The 19,735-nt window shown below is 49.0% G+C and overlaps 1 protein-coding gene across 3 annotated transcripts in view; it reads right to left on the minus strand.

Moving 5' to 3' along the window:
• ESRRB (estrogen related receptor beta) overlaps nt 1-19,735 on the minus strand; it is a 183,846-nt gene that overhangs the window by 34,666 nt on the left and 129,445 nt on the right. For all 3 annotated transcript variants that reach the window (XM_025181980.3, XM_025181979.3, XM_006117787.5), the window contains one exon: nt 15,396-15,512. In XM_025181980.3, the coding sequence (XP_025037765.1) occupies nt 15,396-15,512 (117 nt within the window). The remainder of the gene's footprint in view (nt 1-15,395; nt 15,513-19,735) is intronic.

A 19,735-nucleotide genomic window follows, 5' to 3' on the forward strand; every position in this document is an offset into this window, starting at 1 on the left:
TGCTCTTGGGGACGCCTGGGACAGAGCAGCTAGGGTACTGTCCGGTTGGTCCCGTAGCGCTGCCCCTCGGGTCTGCGGGACCAACCCGGCAGCACCCCAGCTGCTCTTCTGGACGCCTGGGGCAGAGCAGCTGGAGTGCTGCCGGGTTGGTCCCACAGCGCCGAGGGGCGGCGCTACAAGACCAACCTGGCAGGACCCCAGCTGCTCTGCCCCAGGGGTCCCCGATTCAGCCGCTGCTGAAACAGATCAGCGGCTGATCTGTTTCAGCAACGGCTGACTTGGGGACCCCTGGGGCAGAGCAGCTGGGGTGCTGCCGGGTTGGTCCCACAGCGCTGAGGGGCGGCGCTACCAGACCAACCCGGCAGCACCCCAGCTGTTTTGCCCCAGGCGTCCGGATTCAGCCTGCTGGTGAAACTGATGCTGCTGGTCAGTTTTAGCAGCGGCTGAATCCCGACGCTTGGGGCAAAGCAGCTGGGGTGCTGCCGGGTTGGTCTGGTAGCGCCGCCCCTCGGCGCTGCGGGACCAACCAGGCAGCACCCCAGCTGCTCTGCCCCAGGGTCCCCAAGTCAGCCGCTGCTGAAACAGATCAGCGGCTGATTCCAGGAAGCCCTGGGCAGAGCAGCTGGGGTCCTGCCAGGTTGGTCCCGCAGCGCCGTCCTTTGTCGCTGCGGGAACAACCCAGCAGCACTCGAGGGGCAGCGCTACCAGACCAACCCGGCAGCACCCCAGCTACTCTGCTCCGGGCTTCCCCGTCAGCTGCTGGTCAGTTTCAGCAGCAGCTGAATGGGGGAAGCCTGTCCGGCTGCCCCAGCACTTCCGGGTTCCTGATGGTGCCGGACCATCAGGAGTCCCTGAGCATTGGATGCCGGACTAATGGAGTTTTACTGTACTTGGATTCAACAAATTTCCTCTCCTGCCCCCGTATGCAACCTGTTCCACAGGCAATCCCATGGCAACAAATTAATCAAACAATCTCTTCCCCACCAACCAGAAATATGACTAACAGTCCAAGCTCTGAACAATTATTTCACTGAGCGGTTTTCCTCTGTCCCTTGCCTCTGTCGTTTTCCCTCTGTACTCTCTCCATACAGACTGTTGTCATTTCTTGGGATGCTAGCAGTCTCATGTAGGTGAAATCCTACTACCTTCACTGGGAAGTGCCATGCTGGGATGTGCCTAGTGCAGGGTACCATCCACATATTTGACCCATGGGCCAGAGCACAGGCCAGATTAAATAACAGCCACACTACAAGGTCTGTAATATTTCACTGTTCCTGTGAATAAGGCGGGTGTGTCATTGCCGGCTGGGTAGGAATTCTCCACTGCTGCTGCCCAGGTGTGCTGGGGAAAGGCCGCCTGGACTCAGGGAGGTTGCACTAGTATAACAGAGCTGCTTTTGGCTCACTGTATTACTAGTCAACAGCCAACAAAATCAGGTTAGAGGCAGGCTGGTAAGTGAAAGGCTCCTTTGTAAAGCAATGCAGTGTGACTAGACTGCACTATGACAGGACACTACCGGCAGAGAAGGGTCTTGGAGGGTGAACACTGAGGCTGAAAGAGAACGTGTCAGCAGTAGCACTCAGTGGTGCACAGTTAGGCCAAATGCTGCATGCCTAGGACAGCAGTGCATGGAAAGAGACACAGTTACATCTCAGGGCCAAAAGCAACATCATGTGAGTGATGCCCCCTAGGCTTGCAATCCATGCCATAAGCACATAATCTACTGTGCATCGTTGCCCTGAGGTGTGCAGTATCACGTAGAAGCAGGCACCTTATGGCATCATCTTTCACCTCACTGATGCCAGCTTCGGCTGTACAGCTGTCAGCTACTCACCCAGACTGTATCACTGCACTGCCCCTTTGTGTACTCTGTGTGTGCACGCACATGTGCACATATATCTATGCCCATACAACAATCTGTATTTGATTAACCCTCTCCCCTCTAGTCAGTGGCTGGCATCTGCCTTCTTAAATTGTAAACACATTGGGACAGGGAGTCTTTCCGGGTTTTTCACAGCACCTAGCACACCAGGGCCCTGATCACGGCTGGAACCTTAGTGTGCTGCTGTGCTATACTTGCTACTCATACAGTGTGTGGTTCTGCTAGAAAACGCACGCCTCAGGGCAGCACCGAAGAAGAAAGCAATGCATGCCTCAGGCCAGGTGGTAATAGCACACAGCGAGATGGCTGTGTACAGTACCCAATGTCAGTACATGCCCAGAGAGGAAAGTCACTAAAGAACAAGGATAATTCCTTCAGCAGGGTCCAACTGACTTAAGAGTCCAAGTCCCATTTTCCAGAGGGACTTTGGCCCAGATCCTTAAAGTACTTCATCATTGCTGCAGCCAGCACTGCACTGCCTAACCTCTAGTTTGAATTTTCAGCCTAAGCTAGGTCCCCAGGCTCCCTGTACAACTGATGGGAAGATTTAAGTGCCTAAGGAAGGGTTTTTCAAGTGTCAATCAGCTAAGGGGGTGGGGAGGCTAGGCTAGTCAGGAGTAAAATGCTGGGGCGGGGGAGGGAGCTGGGGAGAAGAAAGAAGCGTAAGCCCCTAAGTAGCTGAGTTGGTGTGGCTGGCTGATAGGCATTCTTCTGATTAGGATCCCAAGCTGTGAGCCCCCCTCCTGGAGGTAGGTATCTAAGCCAAGTCAGCTGCTTAGGTACCCTGTGCCCTAGCAGCTGAAAAAATCTATCTGGCTTCCTCTCTCTCTTGGTCACACTCAATACCTTCTCATGCTCACCATGTTTTTGCCTGTACCCCCAGTTGCCCACCACCTATTGGTGGGCTGTTTCTGGCCCCCCTCATTAATAGTAGCACGTGACAGGTGTTAGGCATGATCTCTGTATGCTCCCAGGGATCAGAACCTGATGGCATGATAAGCATTACCCTGAACTTGAGAAACTAGCTACGGGACCACTGGGGCTTTGGCTTGGGCTAAGGCTCCAAGCAGCTCGCTAGCCACTGAGATGGCACTGGCGCTCAGGCAAATGTTGACTGGTAGAAACTTAGGGGCGTAGGGACTATGGGTTTGGCAGCCGCTTTGAAAACATCAGTGGCAGCTAAGTACCTTTAAGGATCTGGGCCTTAGACACTTTGAAAGCAAATGGGATATAGACTGCTGAGTGTCTAAGTCCCTTTTGAAAATGGTATCCAGTAGGCACTTTTGGAAATTTTATCGTAGTGCCTTTAGCTAACTCAGAAGAGCAGGTAACTAATTATAACCCCACCTCTGCTTGGAGCACTCTCTTGCATTCAGAAAAGGGTTTTAGCTGGCTAACAATATGAAACTACATGGTTCTGGACAGTTCTACAAAGCTGGGATCTTCACCAGCATGTCAGCTGTCTTCTTTCCCAGTGTCCATTTTATGGAAGTACTGAATAGAATCCCCCTTGATATGGGAGAGCAGTTTGAAAGGGGGAGAGGAGAATGGAACTTAAGATCTATCAAATTCACTAAAAGCCCCTAAAATGAATGGTACTTTCAGAGTGCCTGGTGCAGACATAATGCTCTTTTTCTGAAACAAGAGCTATAAACCATTCATGGCAGCAGGACATCAGATTTGCTGGAGCAATGGTCCAGTCCACTATGGCAGCAGATTAGATACCAAACTAGACCACTCAATAATCCACACAGAGTGGGAGAAACTGGACTAGATGACCTAAAAGTCTGTTCAGGTATGGCAAGATGCAGGAGACTGGACTAGGTAGACCAACGGTCTGATCTGTTATGGCGGGAAGCTGATGTGCCATATGGACTTCTGGTGTGGCTCCAGTAGGCACACACTGTATTCCCAAAATGGTAAGCCATCAGGGTGAGAGTGTCACAGATATAAAGTGTTACTCCCATGGCTCTTGCTCTTAAGGTCATGGCATAGAGGGAGGGTTTTTTTGTTTGTTTTTAAGCACAGGTGTATTTTAGAGAAAGAAAATTTGTTTTTCATTCTCTTCATTTGGACACTTTGAAAAGTGATATTTCTGGCATGGGCTGGAGGCAGAATACTCTCTAAACACAAAGCCATTAAATCCCATGCAGCAGCAACCTGATCGGGACTGCCTTTTAATTTCCTGACATGAGCTGGCCACTAACTCAATTACCCAGAATTCCCAGAGGAGTCATCCTTCCCAGGAAGCAGAGAGAAAGTCCAAACATATTGCAGGGATTTCAGCTGAGCTTTCACTGAAATCAAATATCATTCAGGAAACACATGGTCTGGAAAAAAAAGGATGGGGCAAGCCGTAGAAGAGGGAGGTTTTGGAAACACTTTGCTCTACTGAGAGATTCTGAAACTTAAATGGAAAAGAGACATTCCAGATTTGGTTACTCTGCTCTGTAACCAGAGCTACATCTACTATTTATTCAGCTTTCTGGGGTTTTGTACAGGATGAATCCAAGGTTATTAAATGGGAGTGGATTGAAATCAATGATGCCTGCCATCTCCTGTTCAGTTACTAGACCACCACCATATCCTGCTCAGATCACGAGAGACCTAGATCGGCCACAGGTGAGAAGTGAGTTTATTTCTGTTACAAACACTGGGGGGCACTTGCTGTTACGTGCAGTTGGGTGTATGTGTGGGGGGAGAACAGCAAAACTGAGGCTAAACCCAAGTAGAGTGCCATTGTCTACAGAACTTCACAGCTCACAGACTGGGTTCACAAAAAGAAGGGTCAGGTTGTAAGGGACAGCTGTTAGGGGTGAAAGATGAGTTTGATTTCCTTGTCTGTGGAATCTCAAGTCCTCTCTTCTCTAGACATAAGTAGTGACCCCCTCTCAAATGCACTGACATGCAGAAGATTGGAGAGCACAAATATCGAGTTGGTGTAAGGTTGGTAGGTTCTAGGACTGAGACCTTTCCCCTAGCAGTTGGAAATGTGCTAGGAAGGCACACAGTTAACAGAAAGGATAGTTGGGGGTGAATTCCTCATTAGTGGTATGCAGCTTGGGACAAAGCACTGGGAAGAAAATGTCTTGGTTAACATGGAAGGAAGACACCACTTTTGGCAGAAAGATTGGAGGGGATCACAAGTGAATTTTGTGTGGCTCTGCATATGGTTTTTTTTAATCTCTGACACTTGTCTCATCGACGTTATTGCCACAAGGAAAGTGACCTTCCATGACAGGTTGGAAAGGGAAGCAGACTAGCATGTCATGCCAGGACACCCTCTGACCTTGGATCAGCAGGTGGAAAGTGGAGATGGCCACAAGGTGCACCCAGATGATGTCCTGGTTGGGAACGTGCACCAGGAAGGCTCCTGAGAATGCCTGAGTTCTGGTAGAATAGGCCCTCACAATTGGCAGTGGAGCGACCCATAGCTTGCCACATGTTGAAGTCATAGCGGCCAAATAGAGTTTGGTAGTTGGCAACTCTCAGCTGGAAATAGGAGGATGAATAAACTTCCCTTCCCAACAAGTACAGCATCTTGGAGGCTTTGTTTTTAGGGGTTGCTCCTGGCTGACCTAGTCTTTCCCATTCATTAATGGCTGCAACTACCAGGGAGCTCGGTACCAGGTGAGTGTATAGGTATGCATGACCCTTCACTGGTTCACAATATTTACATTCTGCCCTTTTTGAAATAGGGAGCAGAGATGAGGAGGCTTGCCACAGGGCATTAGTAATCTTAGACACGCCCTCATGGAGGGGTAGCATGATCCTAGCTTGTGCGATAGAGCAGAGGACATTGAACAAGGAGTCAAATGGCTTCTTTAGCTCCTCTGCATGGACCCCCAAGCTGGAGGTGACTCTTTTCAACAATTCCTGATAAGATTCAACATAATTCTGCAGAACTGGGCATGGGGGATCCTGTAATCACTTCATCGGGGAAGATGAGGATGAGGCTGATGTCATGGGTTCCGCTGCCTCTGGTGGTGGTCCTAGTGACTGTTCCCCAGGGTCCAGGAAGACCTGGAGGGTTTTCTTTCCTGGGAAAAAATTCCTCTGAGCAAACTTCCATGGCTGATGGCTTGTCCAAGGCCCTTGACACCGAACAGAGCACTTGTGCACGCTGGGTAAAACCTCAAGGGTTCCAGGGGTTTTAGATGGGGGGCCACTGGCCCTGAGGCCATGGAGCAGTAGGCAGAACCACTAGTGAAGTGGGTACCACCAATGACAGATTTTTGCCCACTGGCAACAACACCTGGCTGGTGCTGAAGTCTGAAGAGGAGTGCTCTCAGATGACCACATGCAAGTGAGTGGTGACTTCATTCACTGCAATGCCAGGGACTTGGCTGCAGACTGAGATCTCTCAGCTTGCAGAGGTCCCCTCTACAGGGTCTTGGAGAGAGATAGTGACAGTGGTCTAGTGAGCTGCGCTTCATGCTGCCTCATCAGTACTGAGTCCAAAAATGGGATCAGCAGCTGGAACAAGTTAGTTGCTGGGAAAACCTCCCAGGACGAGGAGGGCCATGCTGCAGTGACACATACTGGCTCTCTGACAATCAGTGGCTTCACTCCTGGTACCGTGTGTCTAGAGCTCATGACCAGTGCTGAGTGATGGGCAAAGTGCTGGGCCGGTCCTGCTCTTGTTGCTGCTGGGAGTGGTCTGCACCAAGATACTAGTGAGTCTTGAGTCTTGCTGGTTTAACCTTGGATCAAGGTACTGATGTAGCCAGCGCGGGCAGCATCACTAGTGCCATGATGTGCTACCTGCAGGGCTTTGAGTGTTAATGGGACATCCAGTTACCTGAGCTCGTGTCACTGTGCAGTGAGGGAGGAGTGGCTCAGGGTGGGATACATGCTTTAGCTGGGGCCTGATCTTCTGTGGTCTTAGCTCACCTCCAGCTTTCTCATCCCCCTTGTGGTATGTAGGAGATCCTCCTCTCCCAGTCTTCTTTTACATTTGGTGGGTGTTGGCGAGAAGATTGGCGCTAGTCTGTCGACAATGGTGAGGGGGCACTTCACACTGATGTCATGGGGCTGGGAGCAGAGTTGTACCTTAACTGCTTAGGCACTGGAGCAAGCACCGACTCCATGAGGAGCGCTCTGAGATGAGTATCTGTCTTCGTCGTCTGAGGTTTGAAGGCCTTCCAAGTTTGACACTTGTTGCTCAAGTGGGACTCACCCAGGCACCTCAAACCACTGCCATAAGGGTCGGTGATGGGCATACGTTTTCTGCAGGGATTGTAGGGTTTAAAACCTGGGGACTAGGGCATGCCCCGTCCCCTGACTGAGTCCCATCTGGGACTAACTACCTAACAGTAAGGGTTTTGCTGTAACTATTTACAACTATTTTACAGTTTTTGTATGAAAATTCATATAATTACTGTAGAAGCAAAGAGAGCTGCAGACATCCCAGGACTGTCACTGGTGACAAGAAGAAACTGAGGATGGGAGAGCCAATGGAGCCTATTACGCTGCACATGTACATGTCACTCGAGGGGCACCAGTGCTGGTCTGCTATGGATACCACGGAGGGAAAAACTTCTGGCACCGCTTCACGTAGTGCGCACACACATCTAATATCAATGGGCATGTGCAAGAACTTGAAGAATTTAACTTTTTTTCCTGTCATATCCTTGGCAAATGCACTAGTGTGACAAGTAGCAAAAAGGGAGCAAAGTAAGAGCTCGTTCTGGAATCTCTAAATTTGGGATTCCTATACCATGGAAGTTCTAGTTCATAGAAGAATGCACATCTGGAGAGAGGGAAATAAATGAGATCCTATTCCTGACAAGTCAGTACATCTTCTGTGAGTCTCTTACTCTTGACAAGAGTCTCTCTTAGAATCATAGAACTGGAAGGGACCTCAAGAGGTTATCGAGTTCAGTCCCCTGCCCTCACGGCAGAACCAAGCACCATCTAGATCACCTCTGACAGGTGTCTGTCTCACCTGCTCTTAAATATCTCCAGTGATGGAGATTCCACAACCCCCCTAGGCAATTTATTCCAGCGTTTAACCACCCCGACAGGCAGGAAGTTTTTCCTAATGTCCAACCTAAACCTCCCTTGCTGATGTTGAAGCCCATTGCTTCTTGTCCTATCCTCAAAGACCAAAGAGAACAATTTTTCTTCCTCCTCCTTATAACACCCTTTTAGATACTTGAAAACTGCTATCATGTCCCTTCTCAGTCTTCTCTTCTCTAAACTAAACAAACCCAATTCTTTTAGTCTTCCCTCATGTGTTACATTTTCTAGATCTTTAATCATTTGTGTTGCTCTTCTCTGGACTTTCTCCAATTTTTCCACATCTTTCTTGAAATGTGGTACCCAGAACTGGACACAATACTCCAATTGAGGCCTAATCAATGCAGCGTAGAGCGGACAATGACTTCTCATGTCTTGCTCACAACACTCCTGTTAATGCATCCCAGAATCATGTTTGCTTTTTTTGCAACGGTGTCACACTGTTGACTCATGTTTAACTTGTCCACTATGACCCCTAAATCCCTTTCTGACGTACTCCTTCCTAGACAGTCACTTCCCATTCTGTATGGGTGTGTCTAAACTACATGGCTCCATTGATGGAGCCATGTAGATTAGGCTGATCGGTAGAGGGAAATGAAGCCACAATTTAAATAATCGCGGTTTCATTTAAATTTAAATGACTGCCGCGCTGTGCCAACCAGCTGATGATCAGCTGTTTGTCGGCAGATCGGGGCAGTCTGGATGTGCCGCGGTCGACAAGGAAGCCTTTGTCGACCAGCGCAGGTAAACCTGGTTTCACGAGGCATACCTGCGCCGGTCGACAAAGGCTTCCTTGTCGACCGCGGCACATCCAGACTGCCCCGATCTGCCGACAAACAGATGATCATCAGCTGGTCGGCAGAGCGCGGCAGCCATTTAAATTTAAATGAAGCCGAGATTATTTAAATCGCGGCTTCATTTCCCTCTACCGATCAGCCAAATCTACATGGCTTCATCGACGGAGCCACATAGTTTAGACACACCCTATGTGTGAAACAGATTGTTCCTTCCTAAGTGAAGAACTTCTGCTCCTGGAGGTCCTGCCTCTTCTTTCCTCTATGGAAAGAGCTTTCTTTGCATTTGTTGGGCTCATTAAATCCCATCTCACAAAGAAACAAAAAGTTACAGACTCTGGGGGAATCCTCAGAATCTTGATACTTCTCTGCACTAATAGACATTCTAAGTATGGAGAATCTTCACAGCTCTTATCCTAGGATGGAAGTTTCCATTTCTGCCTTTATTACTCTAGTTCTTATGGGTAAAAGCTGAAAAATCTGGGAGACTGAAGTTATTATCTCCTTTATGCAACAGCTGAAGACTTCTTTGCCTAAGGGGAAAGTTTCCCTCATACTGTACCTGCCAGTTGAGACAGCATACAGGTTCCTGCAATGGCCATGGCGGCACCAGATCAGAAGGAACATCTGACAAACCCCAACCAGGTATCAGGTTTAGTGTGAAGAGATTTACTATCTTTTTATGGAATCACTTTTCCTGGACTAACAGCTTCTTGAGCAAATTACTTTCCGCCCTTTACAAGCAGTGTTTTTAGGAAATCTGAGGCAGGTGAAGTGTGTGGAATTAGCATCTGTGAAGAGCAAAGTGCCGTTTATCCACAGAATAATGGATGTGGCATGAGCCATGGAAGTGCTAATCCCCATCCATGATCTTCTGGGACCATCTCTAGAGTGAGAAGGGTCCTGGCTCCATAGCCAATCTATATTGCCTCCTTGCTGAGTGCGCCCAGATAGGAGCCAACTATCAGAGGGGGAGTTGTGTTTGTTTTTGCAGATACAAGTCCAGTGGCAGTTTAAAAACTAACAGATCTATTTGGCTATAAGCTTTTGTGGGCAAAACCCTACTTTGACAGCGAGAAAGCAGCAAGAAGGCAGGGAGTGCTCCCTGTGACCAGCCAGTCAGCAAAGCATGGCAGGATTTCTGGGAAGGGATCTGGCACCCCTGACGTCAGGGCCTTTTCCTCTTCAGTTTTACTCTGGCTCGTAGTAGGTCTGTGAAATGCTGCTGCTGAAGGGCAGCCTTCTGCAGTGGAGCTAAAAGTAGCATGGAGGGATCAGGCACTGGAAGGATGGGGCGTTGGGAAGATTAAACAGTTTCTCTTTCAAAGCAAAAAGTGACTAGGCTGAGCCTTGGTAGCCTGCCAGGAGTGTGCCAAGCTGCAATGGGAATAAGAGGCACCAACACAGAACTGCGAGCAGTGGCAGCCACCTGCTGCGTACGTGGCTTCACTAACAAGGCAAGCATTCCCTGCAGCGACAGGCCTCAGCAGGCTATCACACAGGGCCGAATGCCCACACAGGGAGAAAGGAAAGACTTGTGTCAGAGAACTCCTAGGGCCATGCTGCTCAAAAAGCTGTCTGTGAGCTTGCCTAGTGTGGGTCTGCAGGGTGTTTTGTTGCGGCGTCAGTCCTTCTGGCGACATCGCTCTCCTCCTCCTCTTTGCCCACTTGTCTGTGGCAAAGCTTCCAGTGATCCAAGCAATCAGGCCCCTTTCCACTCCCTTTCTCCTCAATGCATGATTTTCCCAGGGGGACCTTAACATCCAGCTGCCTCTCAGTGGTCATACATCATCCCCCTTCCCATGTCTCGTAATTGCTCACGCTATTATTTTTAAACAAAGGGTTGGCACCCTCTCCTCCTGTTGGCTCCGTCAGGGAAAGCGGACACAACAGTCATTTCCATAGCAACACCCTATGAGGCAACAAACACAGGGGTATGACCTCAGTACAGTAGCAGAAAGGTGGAGAATTTGGGCTAGGAGACCTTATTGAACCCTCTTCCATCTGGAAACAATCCCCCTCTGAAGCCATGTACATGAGCATAGGCTGAAATTACATCCCTCTCTGCCACTTTTAGACAAAGAAACTGAGCACGACTGAAGAACTATTAGAAAAGAAACACAACAGCTGACTGAGGGATGAGTAGCAAAGGCTTATTCTCCCCATAGCTGATATGGCACAGACAGGGATTAAACAAGCCACATCTGCAGCACTCCAGAAAGCCACAAATCCATGATCAGAAGGTAGCAAATTATAAGCACTTACAGTAAAACTGTAGCTGCAACCACTGCCTGTGTTGTACTGGGATAAGGAGGAACTACATTCCAGCAACTGTGCATAAAATAGAGAATGCGCGTGGGAGTACACAGTCCTGAACACTCCCCATCTTTTGCAAGCTGCAGCATAGGCTCTCCCTTCACAGGGCCCGCTCTACTGTTCTGTGTGGGGGGACGGACAGGAATTTTGCTCTAGATTCTCTTGTCGTTGCACGGTGGAACACAGGAACCAGGATGATGCCTGGCCCTGCACAGAGGTGATGGATGGAGATGGAAAAAGGTTCCCAACTGACATCATTCAGGTAGTGACACTGAACAGTACAGGACTAGTAGCACAGATTTCCCAGGCTATGTGCCTTTCTCTGCAGGCACCAGCTCTGGCCGTTAAATGGCATTTTAGGTCCACACAGCCCTTGGCCTCTTTGCTGAGACTGCCAACAAGGGAGCCAATTAGTCCTACCTGGGGTGAGCTCTAGATGGAAAGGGAGTGGGATTCACAAACAAGAAAGCCCCAAAAAGTAAATGCTTTAGGAAGAGGAGCAGGATGTGCCCTACACCGAGAATTTTCTGCACCATGTTCTTTCCAGGTTGTGCTCTCCCCAGAGTCTCCTACGCTCTGCAACATCACTCTGGGAGAACCGGAGATGTCAAAGCTCCGGTGCCTTTGCAACTCCCTGGCTGCAGCCCATTGATCAGTGCTCTCTTAAAGAAAGCAGCCTTGGATATGTGAGATACCTATTGATCTCTCGCTCGACTCCTTTCCTGCCTGTTTCTCATTCACTTTCTGCCAACACAAACCGCACTGCTGTGTTCATCCCAGGGATAGTCTTGCTGGCTCTTAAAGGGGCAGAGTTGTGCCCATGTACCGTACTGAATCATTCCATCTTCCCCTGATGCAGGAGGGACTGTGTGTACTCCTGCTCATGCCCATGCTTACCAACTGAGGCCTGAGTCTGTTCCCATGGAAATTACGCTCTGGATCCTCACAGGAGCAGGCTCAGAATTACCACCAGCTTTATTAGTATCACCTCTGCCTATTGTCCCCAGGCATCCCCACTCTGAGATTTAGATTTAACCCATGTGCCAAGCAAGCAGGAAGGTATGAATATGTAATACTAAAAATAATGCTTTCCCCTTCTATAGTATCTGATGCCCAAAGATTTAAAAGCACTTGACCTAAATATTACCCAATGCAAATTCCCACCTGTGACAGGCTCCCTGAAGCCCGCACTAAGCCCAGCGGGACCCTGGCCATTCGGCCGGCAAGTGGGCGGGGCGATCCGGCACTGGAGAGCAGCAACCAGCAACTGCCAACAGACGGCTGCGACGCGCGGCCCAAACCCGCAACCCCCCAGAGCAGCGGGACGCAGAGGGGGCAGAGCAACGTCCCGCAGCATCCGGCAGCGGGCCACATGAAAAGCCTCGGGGAAAAGGCAGCAGGGCGGCTAGCAGGGCAGGAGTCGCAGGACGCCTTGCTGGGAATGCTTTACCCCACCCCAGTGGAGGAGAAGTCAGCGTTTCCCAGAAGCCCGCGATCTTGACGAGGGAACTGTAGGCGGCAGTGGACTGGTAAGCTTCTGTGATGAACCCAGAGGGATCGCTGTGTGGGAGGGGGATAGGAAGCAGCCCAGGGCAGAGCGCTTTTAGCACCTGTGGACTGATGTACTTCGGAGTGGAACCCCATCAGCTGGGTAGGGGTCAAACACCCTGAACCCTTAGGGCCCCAGGCTGGGGCCCGGTGGAGAGGGCAGGCCCAGGTCCCCCTAAAGCCCTCTCCTTCGCCACCCTACACTTCCATTGATTAGCAAGTACTGCTGGCCAGCTGGCCTAGAGGGCAGAAGCTATCATTATCAGGACCCAGGAAGGGGTCAGAACTTAGAGGCTAAGGGACCCCCAGGGGTCCCACAAGACTCTCAAGACGGTGGGCTCGCTGGACCCCACCCTCATGCCCAAGAGTGGGAGCTTGCACCCCTAAGTCCATCTTCCGAGAATAAAATAAGGTGGTGGGCTAGCTGGGCCCCACACCCCTGCTGGGTGGTGGGCACACGCACCCTTAAATCCACCACACCACCCCTCCAGCGTTTTTACACTGAACCATTACAGAAAATAACTGGCCCAAGGGGCATCAGAGAATAGAAGCAGAGGTCCTGATTCCTATCTGCAGTCTAGTAGCTACCTGATTTCCTGGCAGCTGGAGGCAGAAATGTGTCAGCAGACTTCTGAAGGGGCTAAACACCAAGGAGAGAGAGGTGTTATTTGGTGTGATATAAAGGGAGTGGGGAGAGCTAGAAGTAATTAGATGAAATTATTAAAAGGAAGGAAACTTATCTTGAATATCCAGATACACTTCTTCACTGTGAGCTCCTAGAGAAACCAGAGCAATCTCCCCAGGGGAGATCTGCCACTTGGGAGTTTCAAAACTAGACTGGACAAAGCACTAGAAAAACGTACAGAAGGGAACAACCCGGCACAGTCAGAGCAGGGCGATGGAGTGGCTGATCTAATAGGCTCACGGAAATCAGAGATGGGAAAGACCAATGAACCTTTTATAATCTATATCCCCTGTCAATTCTTCATTTTTGAGCAGAACATCAAACAATTATAGATTTCTTTTTTTCTGGAAACTCCTGGTTCTGTGGAGACCAAATACCACAAAACTTTTTTTCCTTTTTAGATTTTATTTAAAAAAAATGTGTATTGATTGAATTCTATGTAATATGTTGTATTTCCACAAGGCTTTATGTAAGTTAACTAATCAATCCACAGAATCCCCCTACAAAGCAGGTCAGCAGGAGCCTCATTTTACAGATGGGAAAAAATGAGGAATGGAGTGGAAAAGCGAGCCTTAACTCTCACAGCATATCTGTGTCAACACCAGGAATCCTAGATAGCATGGCTGTTTTCATATCACTCAACCAGACTCCTCCCCATTAGCATATATTACTATATGCCCATATATTGCTGTTGAGCTACCTTGATATCACATATCTAAAATATGAGAGGTCCAGTCATAGATCCACTGATGATAGTAGCAAAACTCCCACTGGATTTTAAAGATGCAGGGCCAGTCCCTATAAGGAGAACAATAAGGAACTATGCCACTAAAGCTATTTGGTATTATAAGACATGAAATAAGTGTCAATAATGTAAAACAGCACAAGAGGATCAGAAGAAACCTCATTCTCTGCAATACTGAATGCTGAGGACCAGGTATCAAGGGGATCAACCGCTACCCCAAAAGTAGGTGCATTCCTCTTAGAAACAGACTCATGTAACCTTCAGACTATATCACCTTCTAAGGCAAAGCCATGGAGGATGGTCAGACAGTACACTGGCCATGCCCTCACAAACTCAGCAAGCAGTAGGTGAACATCTAGCTCCAGACGTTACACATCCATCAAAGAACAGGCCAGGGTTTAAAACCTAATCTACATTCCTAACGGCACTGGCTGCCATCAGCCTGTCTCCCAAGAGATGAGCTGTACCCCACAGCAAAGCAGCAGAGCCTCCTGGCAAGAGCTTACAATTCAGCACTGGCTCAGAAGATCGAAGGGAGCAGTGTGGAGTGCGGGCACCTTTGGCTCAAGCATGCTCGATCTGCACAGACAACTGCCAGCTACTGCTCACTGGGCTTAGGTTGAAGCTGCTGTGCTTTGCCAGGTACAGCAATGCAGAGAGCTACAAGCAGTGCTTCTCCTCCCCTCCTCTCCCAGAGGGAGCTCAAGGAAATGAAGCTTTAAAGTCAATCCATACGAATGTGTTTAATTGCCACTGAATTCCCAGTGGCTCACCTTGAATGGACAAGGATGAGGGGAAAGAGCAGCACAAGATCAATAGACTGAGAGAGGAGAGACGGGCTGAGCATGCAGGGCAGAGGGACCCACCTGCTCAGGGACAAAGATCTTTTCCCCACCACTTGCTTCGAGCCTCCCGTCAGGATGGAATAGGTGTCCCACCCTCCCTGCACTCTGACACACCTTTGCACCATCTGCAGCCTCCTCTACCAACAACCCAGGTTGTTCATTAGTAAGAGCAGTAATTCTCTCCCCCCTCCAGTTGTACAGGTACTGGTACTGTTACTCAGCTCAGTCACTGGGGCAGGAGGGATGCGCCCCAGCTGAGTTCCTTTAGAAAGGGAATGTACAATATCATGGGTCAGGCTCTCGCTGAGGGTCAGATGTGCAGCTCCATATAAAATATTATAAGGATTCTGCCCTCTGGAGACTGAAACTAAACCTCAAAGAGCCACATCTTCCCATGCAACAGAAACAGACCCTTACCCTTCCTGAGCCCTTTGTAAAGGCTGAACCTTGGGAAAGCCAGGCAGGGCCCCCAGGCAGTCAGTCTGGAGGCTGCTACAAGCCCTGGCCCAAGCTCAGGAGGCAGTGAGTGGTCCCAGGTCCCTGGTGCCCTCTCTCTTACCTTCTTTCAGCATCCCCACTTTGAGGCATTTCATGAAGCGACAGGCCTGACAGGACTTGCGCCTCCGTTTCGTGATCTCACACTCATTGGTGGCTGGGCAGCTGTATTCAATGTTCCCTGCAACCAAACAGAGATGGTCACCAAGAGGCCTTGCTCCCTCTACCAACAGGAATCATCACTATCATGGCCAGAGTACCACACCTCCTGCTTGCACTGGGAAATACCCATTAAGCCCCATGCACCACCCACATGCATGCTGTCCATCCATCCATCCACACACTAGGGGACTGCCATGGGCTGATGAGGAGTCCATCTGTGAAAACGTCTGGGGGTAACCACATGGGCTGGGCTCCTTTGTTAGAAAAGCAAAGGATGAAAACATTACAGAAAAAGCAATTCGACAGGTGGAGTTAGAGTAGAAGACCAGCTGGAGGGGAGGGCAACTGTGGAGGGTAGCCCTTGAGCCATGAAGTGTCTGAGATGCACTCCTTACCAGCCTTACCAACACACCTGACATTCTGACATATCTCTTACTATTATAATCATGTCCCTGGGAGTTCAACCCATGGGGAGTGTCCCGGTTGCTGCCCTGGTCTCAGTCTTTTCTGGGATGACTGTTTCCCTCAGGTCTTTGGGACTCTTGCTGAACTTGCTGGGGAGCAGGAGAAGGGACTTTCTTCTTCACTGTCTCGCACACTTTGACTCTCAGAGTTTATGACATGGCACATTACACTGGGCTAGCAGGGGCAGGGAAGCATTCGGTGTGGTGTGGGAGGCCCGTGAAACTCCTGAGGTTTGGTTACAGGAAGGAGAATGCGAACCTTTCTGGTTTGACTGGACATGCCTCTGGTATCCCCTGATCTGGATTCTGAATTTATTTTGCGTTTGAATGAACTCCCAAAATAAAATAAAATTCCTCCAAAAATACTTGATTTTGTTCCTGTTTTTTTGGTAAAAAAACCCCACAAGGAGAAACACATTTCCAATGGCTTCCCATGAAAACTATCAACTGAACCCAGATCTCCTGAAGCTTGGCCACTGGATTGGCCAAAGGTGCATGGGCCTCAGCAAACCTGGCCAGAGATTGGGGTTTCTTAATAAAAACAGAACCTAGTAATAGTTACAAATAGGGAGCTCTTCTGAGGACTGTGCTAGAAGAGGGATGGAGGTTCTTAATGCATTTGAGGGATATTGCCTCTCATTGGCCCCACCAGTTTCTACTGCTTATCTTTTAGCTCAGCACACAGAGCCCCCATGTTTCCAGGTGCACCTCTCACTCAATCTTCTTTTAGAATCTCCTTCCACTCCAACTGCCAGGGGGCTTGTTTGCCACTTGCAAGGCCCAAGGGCAAACAAAACCCCCCAAATGAATTTCAGGCCACATGACACAATATCATGAAGCAAGAATGCAACCTCAGACAGGATACAATGGTTTGACATGCCACGTCAGAGCATCGCAGAACCATTCTTTTAACCCGACTGTTAAAAGCAATAAGAAGCAGGGCTGCCAACCACTCTTCAGAAGATACTTCTAGACAGGGTTGTTCAATATAAGGGGTGAAGAGAACAGTCATTTATTAAAGGAAGGAAGATCTAGTGGTTCAGGCAGGCAGCTTTGCATCAGGACTCCTGGGTTCTATGCTCAGTTTTGTCGGGGGGAATTTGTTCTGGTGTGCTAAGTGGAAATTGAGATTTAGAATTCCTGGGTTCCACTGGTAGCCCTGGGAAGGAGTCTGATCCAGTGCCAGGACAGGGAATCATGACTCCTGGATTCTATAACCACTTCTGGGGGGGGGGGGGTATGGGGATGTGGGGAGCAGAGTTTGATTTAGTGGGGCTGGAGCAGAAGTCTGGGAGTTAGGACTCCTGAATTCTGTTCCTTCATTTGCAGTAGATTTGTGTGATCTTCAACAAGTCCTTTCATCAAGGGAATGCTTTAATATCCACCTATTGGATGGGATTGGGGTGAGAGGTGTTTAGCTAAACTAACCCCTGTAAAGCCCACTGAAAAACTGAGTTGAATGCTATAGATGGGCACAGACGGGAAAGTCGAACTGAAGGATTCACCAGCTGTTAATCTCACAAGTTTATGTGGGACAATATCAGCCCCACACAGGTGATCTGGAGCCAGGAGCACTGTAAGCCCCAAAAGGCACAAAGACTTGATGTCGGCATGCAGTATGCAGAGCTTTCCCCTTCAGTCTTGTCTTGTCAAGCCTGCGTCCTGACAGTGATCTCCAGCATCACTGTACAATTCTCAGCCATCGCCCTTTTGCATGCTCGCAGTCCTGCCATCACACAGTTGGACTCAAGACACAGACACTATTCAGAAACAGAGAGAGTTGCATGAGCCACGTCCATTCAGTCTATATCTCAGCATTGTATAGCACCTGAATTTCAATAGCCAGCTAAGTATCAAATCTCTTTGCCAGCTGGAAATTGAGATGCAGGGTTGGTCCCAAGGTAATAAATGAATCAACTTCCATTCCTGTTCCCGTACAGCCAGTGAATCAGAGACCAGAGAGCCCCGGCCTCCAGGCTGCACAGCCACTATGTCCCACATGTGAGGAAATGGAGAAATAACACCCCAAAGAAGCAGCACATGGCAGGCTTATCCTTTTTTGGGGGGGGAGGGGGAAGAAGTTGCCTATTTTCCTGTTTCTAAGCCTCTCTTTCACAAGAAAGACCCCAGCATTTCCAAAGGAAGCCCACTGCCCACTAAGAGGCACTCAGCAGCTTAGTTTTATGGGATTTCAGCAGTCATCTCATCATACAGCAACACTGGACTACGCTGCTATAAGGTTTGAGTCTAGCATCAAAAGTTTGCATCAATGGATGGCAAGGGCTCATTGTATTGGAGCTCAAGGTCATCACAGCTGGATGAAGGCAAAGATCACACCACTTCCTTTCACCCTCAATTTGAGGAGCCAATTGTCATGCAAGAAACTGGGACCGTCCCATGAAGATGCCCTGAAAAAGTTCTAACAGTGCCTGATGGCGTGCTGGCCTATAAATGCTATAGTCTGTATGCAAGAGCCAGTGGCTGCCCACAGTCAGTACAATAGCCACAGCAGAGTGAAAAGAGGGTGCTCATTTCAGCTCTCAGAATAACCCTTCAGGATGGGAATGCAGCAATCTCTTGCATAGTGGATCCTTCGTTCCCTTGCTTCTCTTTTAGTTCAAGCCATGCTTCTGTGCCCCTTTCTTCTGAGTCACACACCTTGTGTCGTCAGTTACACCAGTGACACATATCAAAGCAGAACTGCATTTTACATCTAGCTTGTACAGGCGCAAATATGCAAGCCAATGGAGAGTTCAGGCTGTGTCCCCCTTCATGACAATTCACCTTGGTATAAAACTTCCTTTGCTTCTGTAGAATTAAATATCATTTAACCCAAAATGTTTTCTCTGCTGTAAACAAGATGAAGTGCAGGGAAGACACCGTTGCTTGAAATGGCTCTTCATTTTGGGGGGAAATGAGGAGGGCATGGCAGAAGAGAGAAAGACGCAGTCAGTCAGCGTCAGCCAAGCAAAACTCGTCCAAGAAAAGTGACTGTCTTCAAAACTTCAGCAAAGTATTCTTTGACTTTTTTTTCCCCCTCTCAATTTCTTTTATGGGTCCTGCGGCCGGCTGCCAGCACAGCTGAGCTGCTCGCGCTGGCTTGTAATTTCTGTAAGTGCCCTGTGATAAAGTGATGAGATTAACTCATCGGAATTCCGGCAGCCTCCCGCTGGCGGGCAGTCACGCTGCCAGCTCAGTCACCACGGCCTGGGAGCTCTGGGGAAGGAAGGCTAAAAGAACTCCATTCTCTGTGACAGCCAGTGGAGGAGGCTGTGCGTGTCAATGAGCAGCTGCAGGGGTGCGTGATTGTTCCTGCATAGGAGTCTGTAACTGCCTCTGTTTGAATGTGTGGTGCGTTCATGCTCACCTCGTGTGTTCGATATTATACGAGCCAGAAGGAAAGAGTGGAAGATGGGTTAACCTAAAATCCAATGAAACTGTTCTGAACAGTCTCTCAGAAGAGGGGCTTTCCTCACTGTAGAACAGTATTTACCTTTGATCCAAAGAATTCTGGTGGGATATGCACATTATTTATATCATGAAGAACTTACAAAACTAAAAAGCACAGGAGGCAGTGTTGTCTAGTAATTAGAGCAGGAGACTTTGGTTCTACCATAGACTTGCTATATGGCATGATGCCACTACTTCGGTCACACGGGTTATAGGAAATGAGAAGCAGGATTTCCCATCAGAATTGGTCTCATGTCCATTTCAGATCACAACACGTGTTCTTCCCTTTATTCCATTTCTCATAACATTAGAGATGCTTCTTCTCATT

This window comes from Pelodiscus sinensis, chromosome 5 (assembly GCF_052426305.1).
Source record: "Pelodiscus sinensis isolate ZL-2025 chromosome 5, ASM5242630v1, whole genome shotgun sequence".
Classification (NCBI taxonomy): Eukaryota; Metazoa; Chordata; order Testudines; family Trionychidae; genus Pelodiscus; species Pelodiscus sinensis.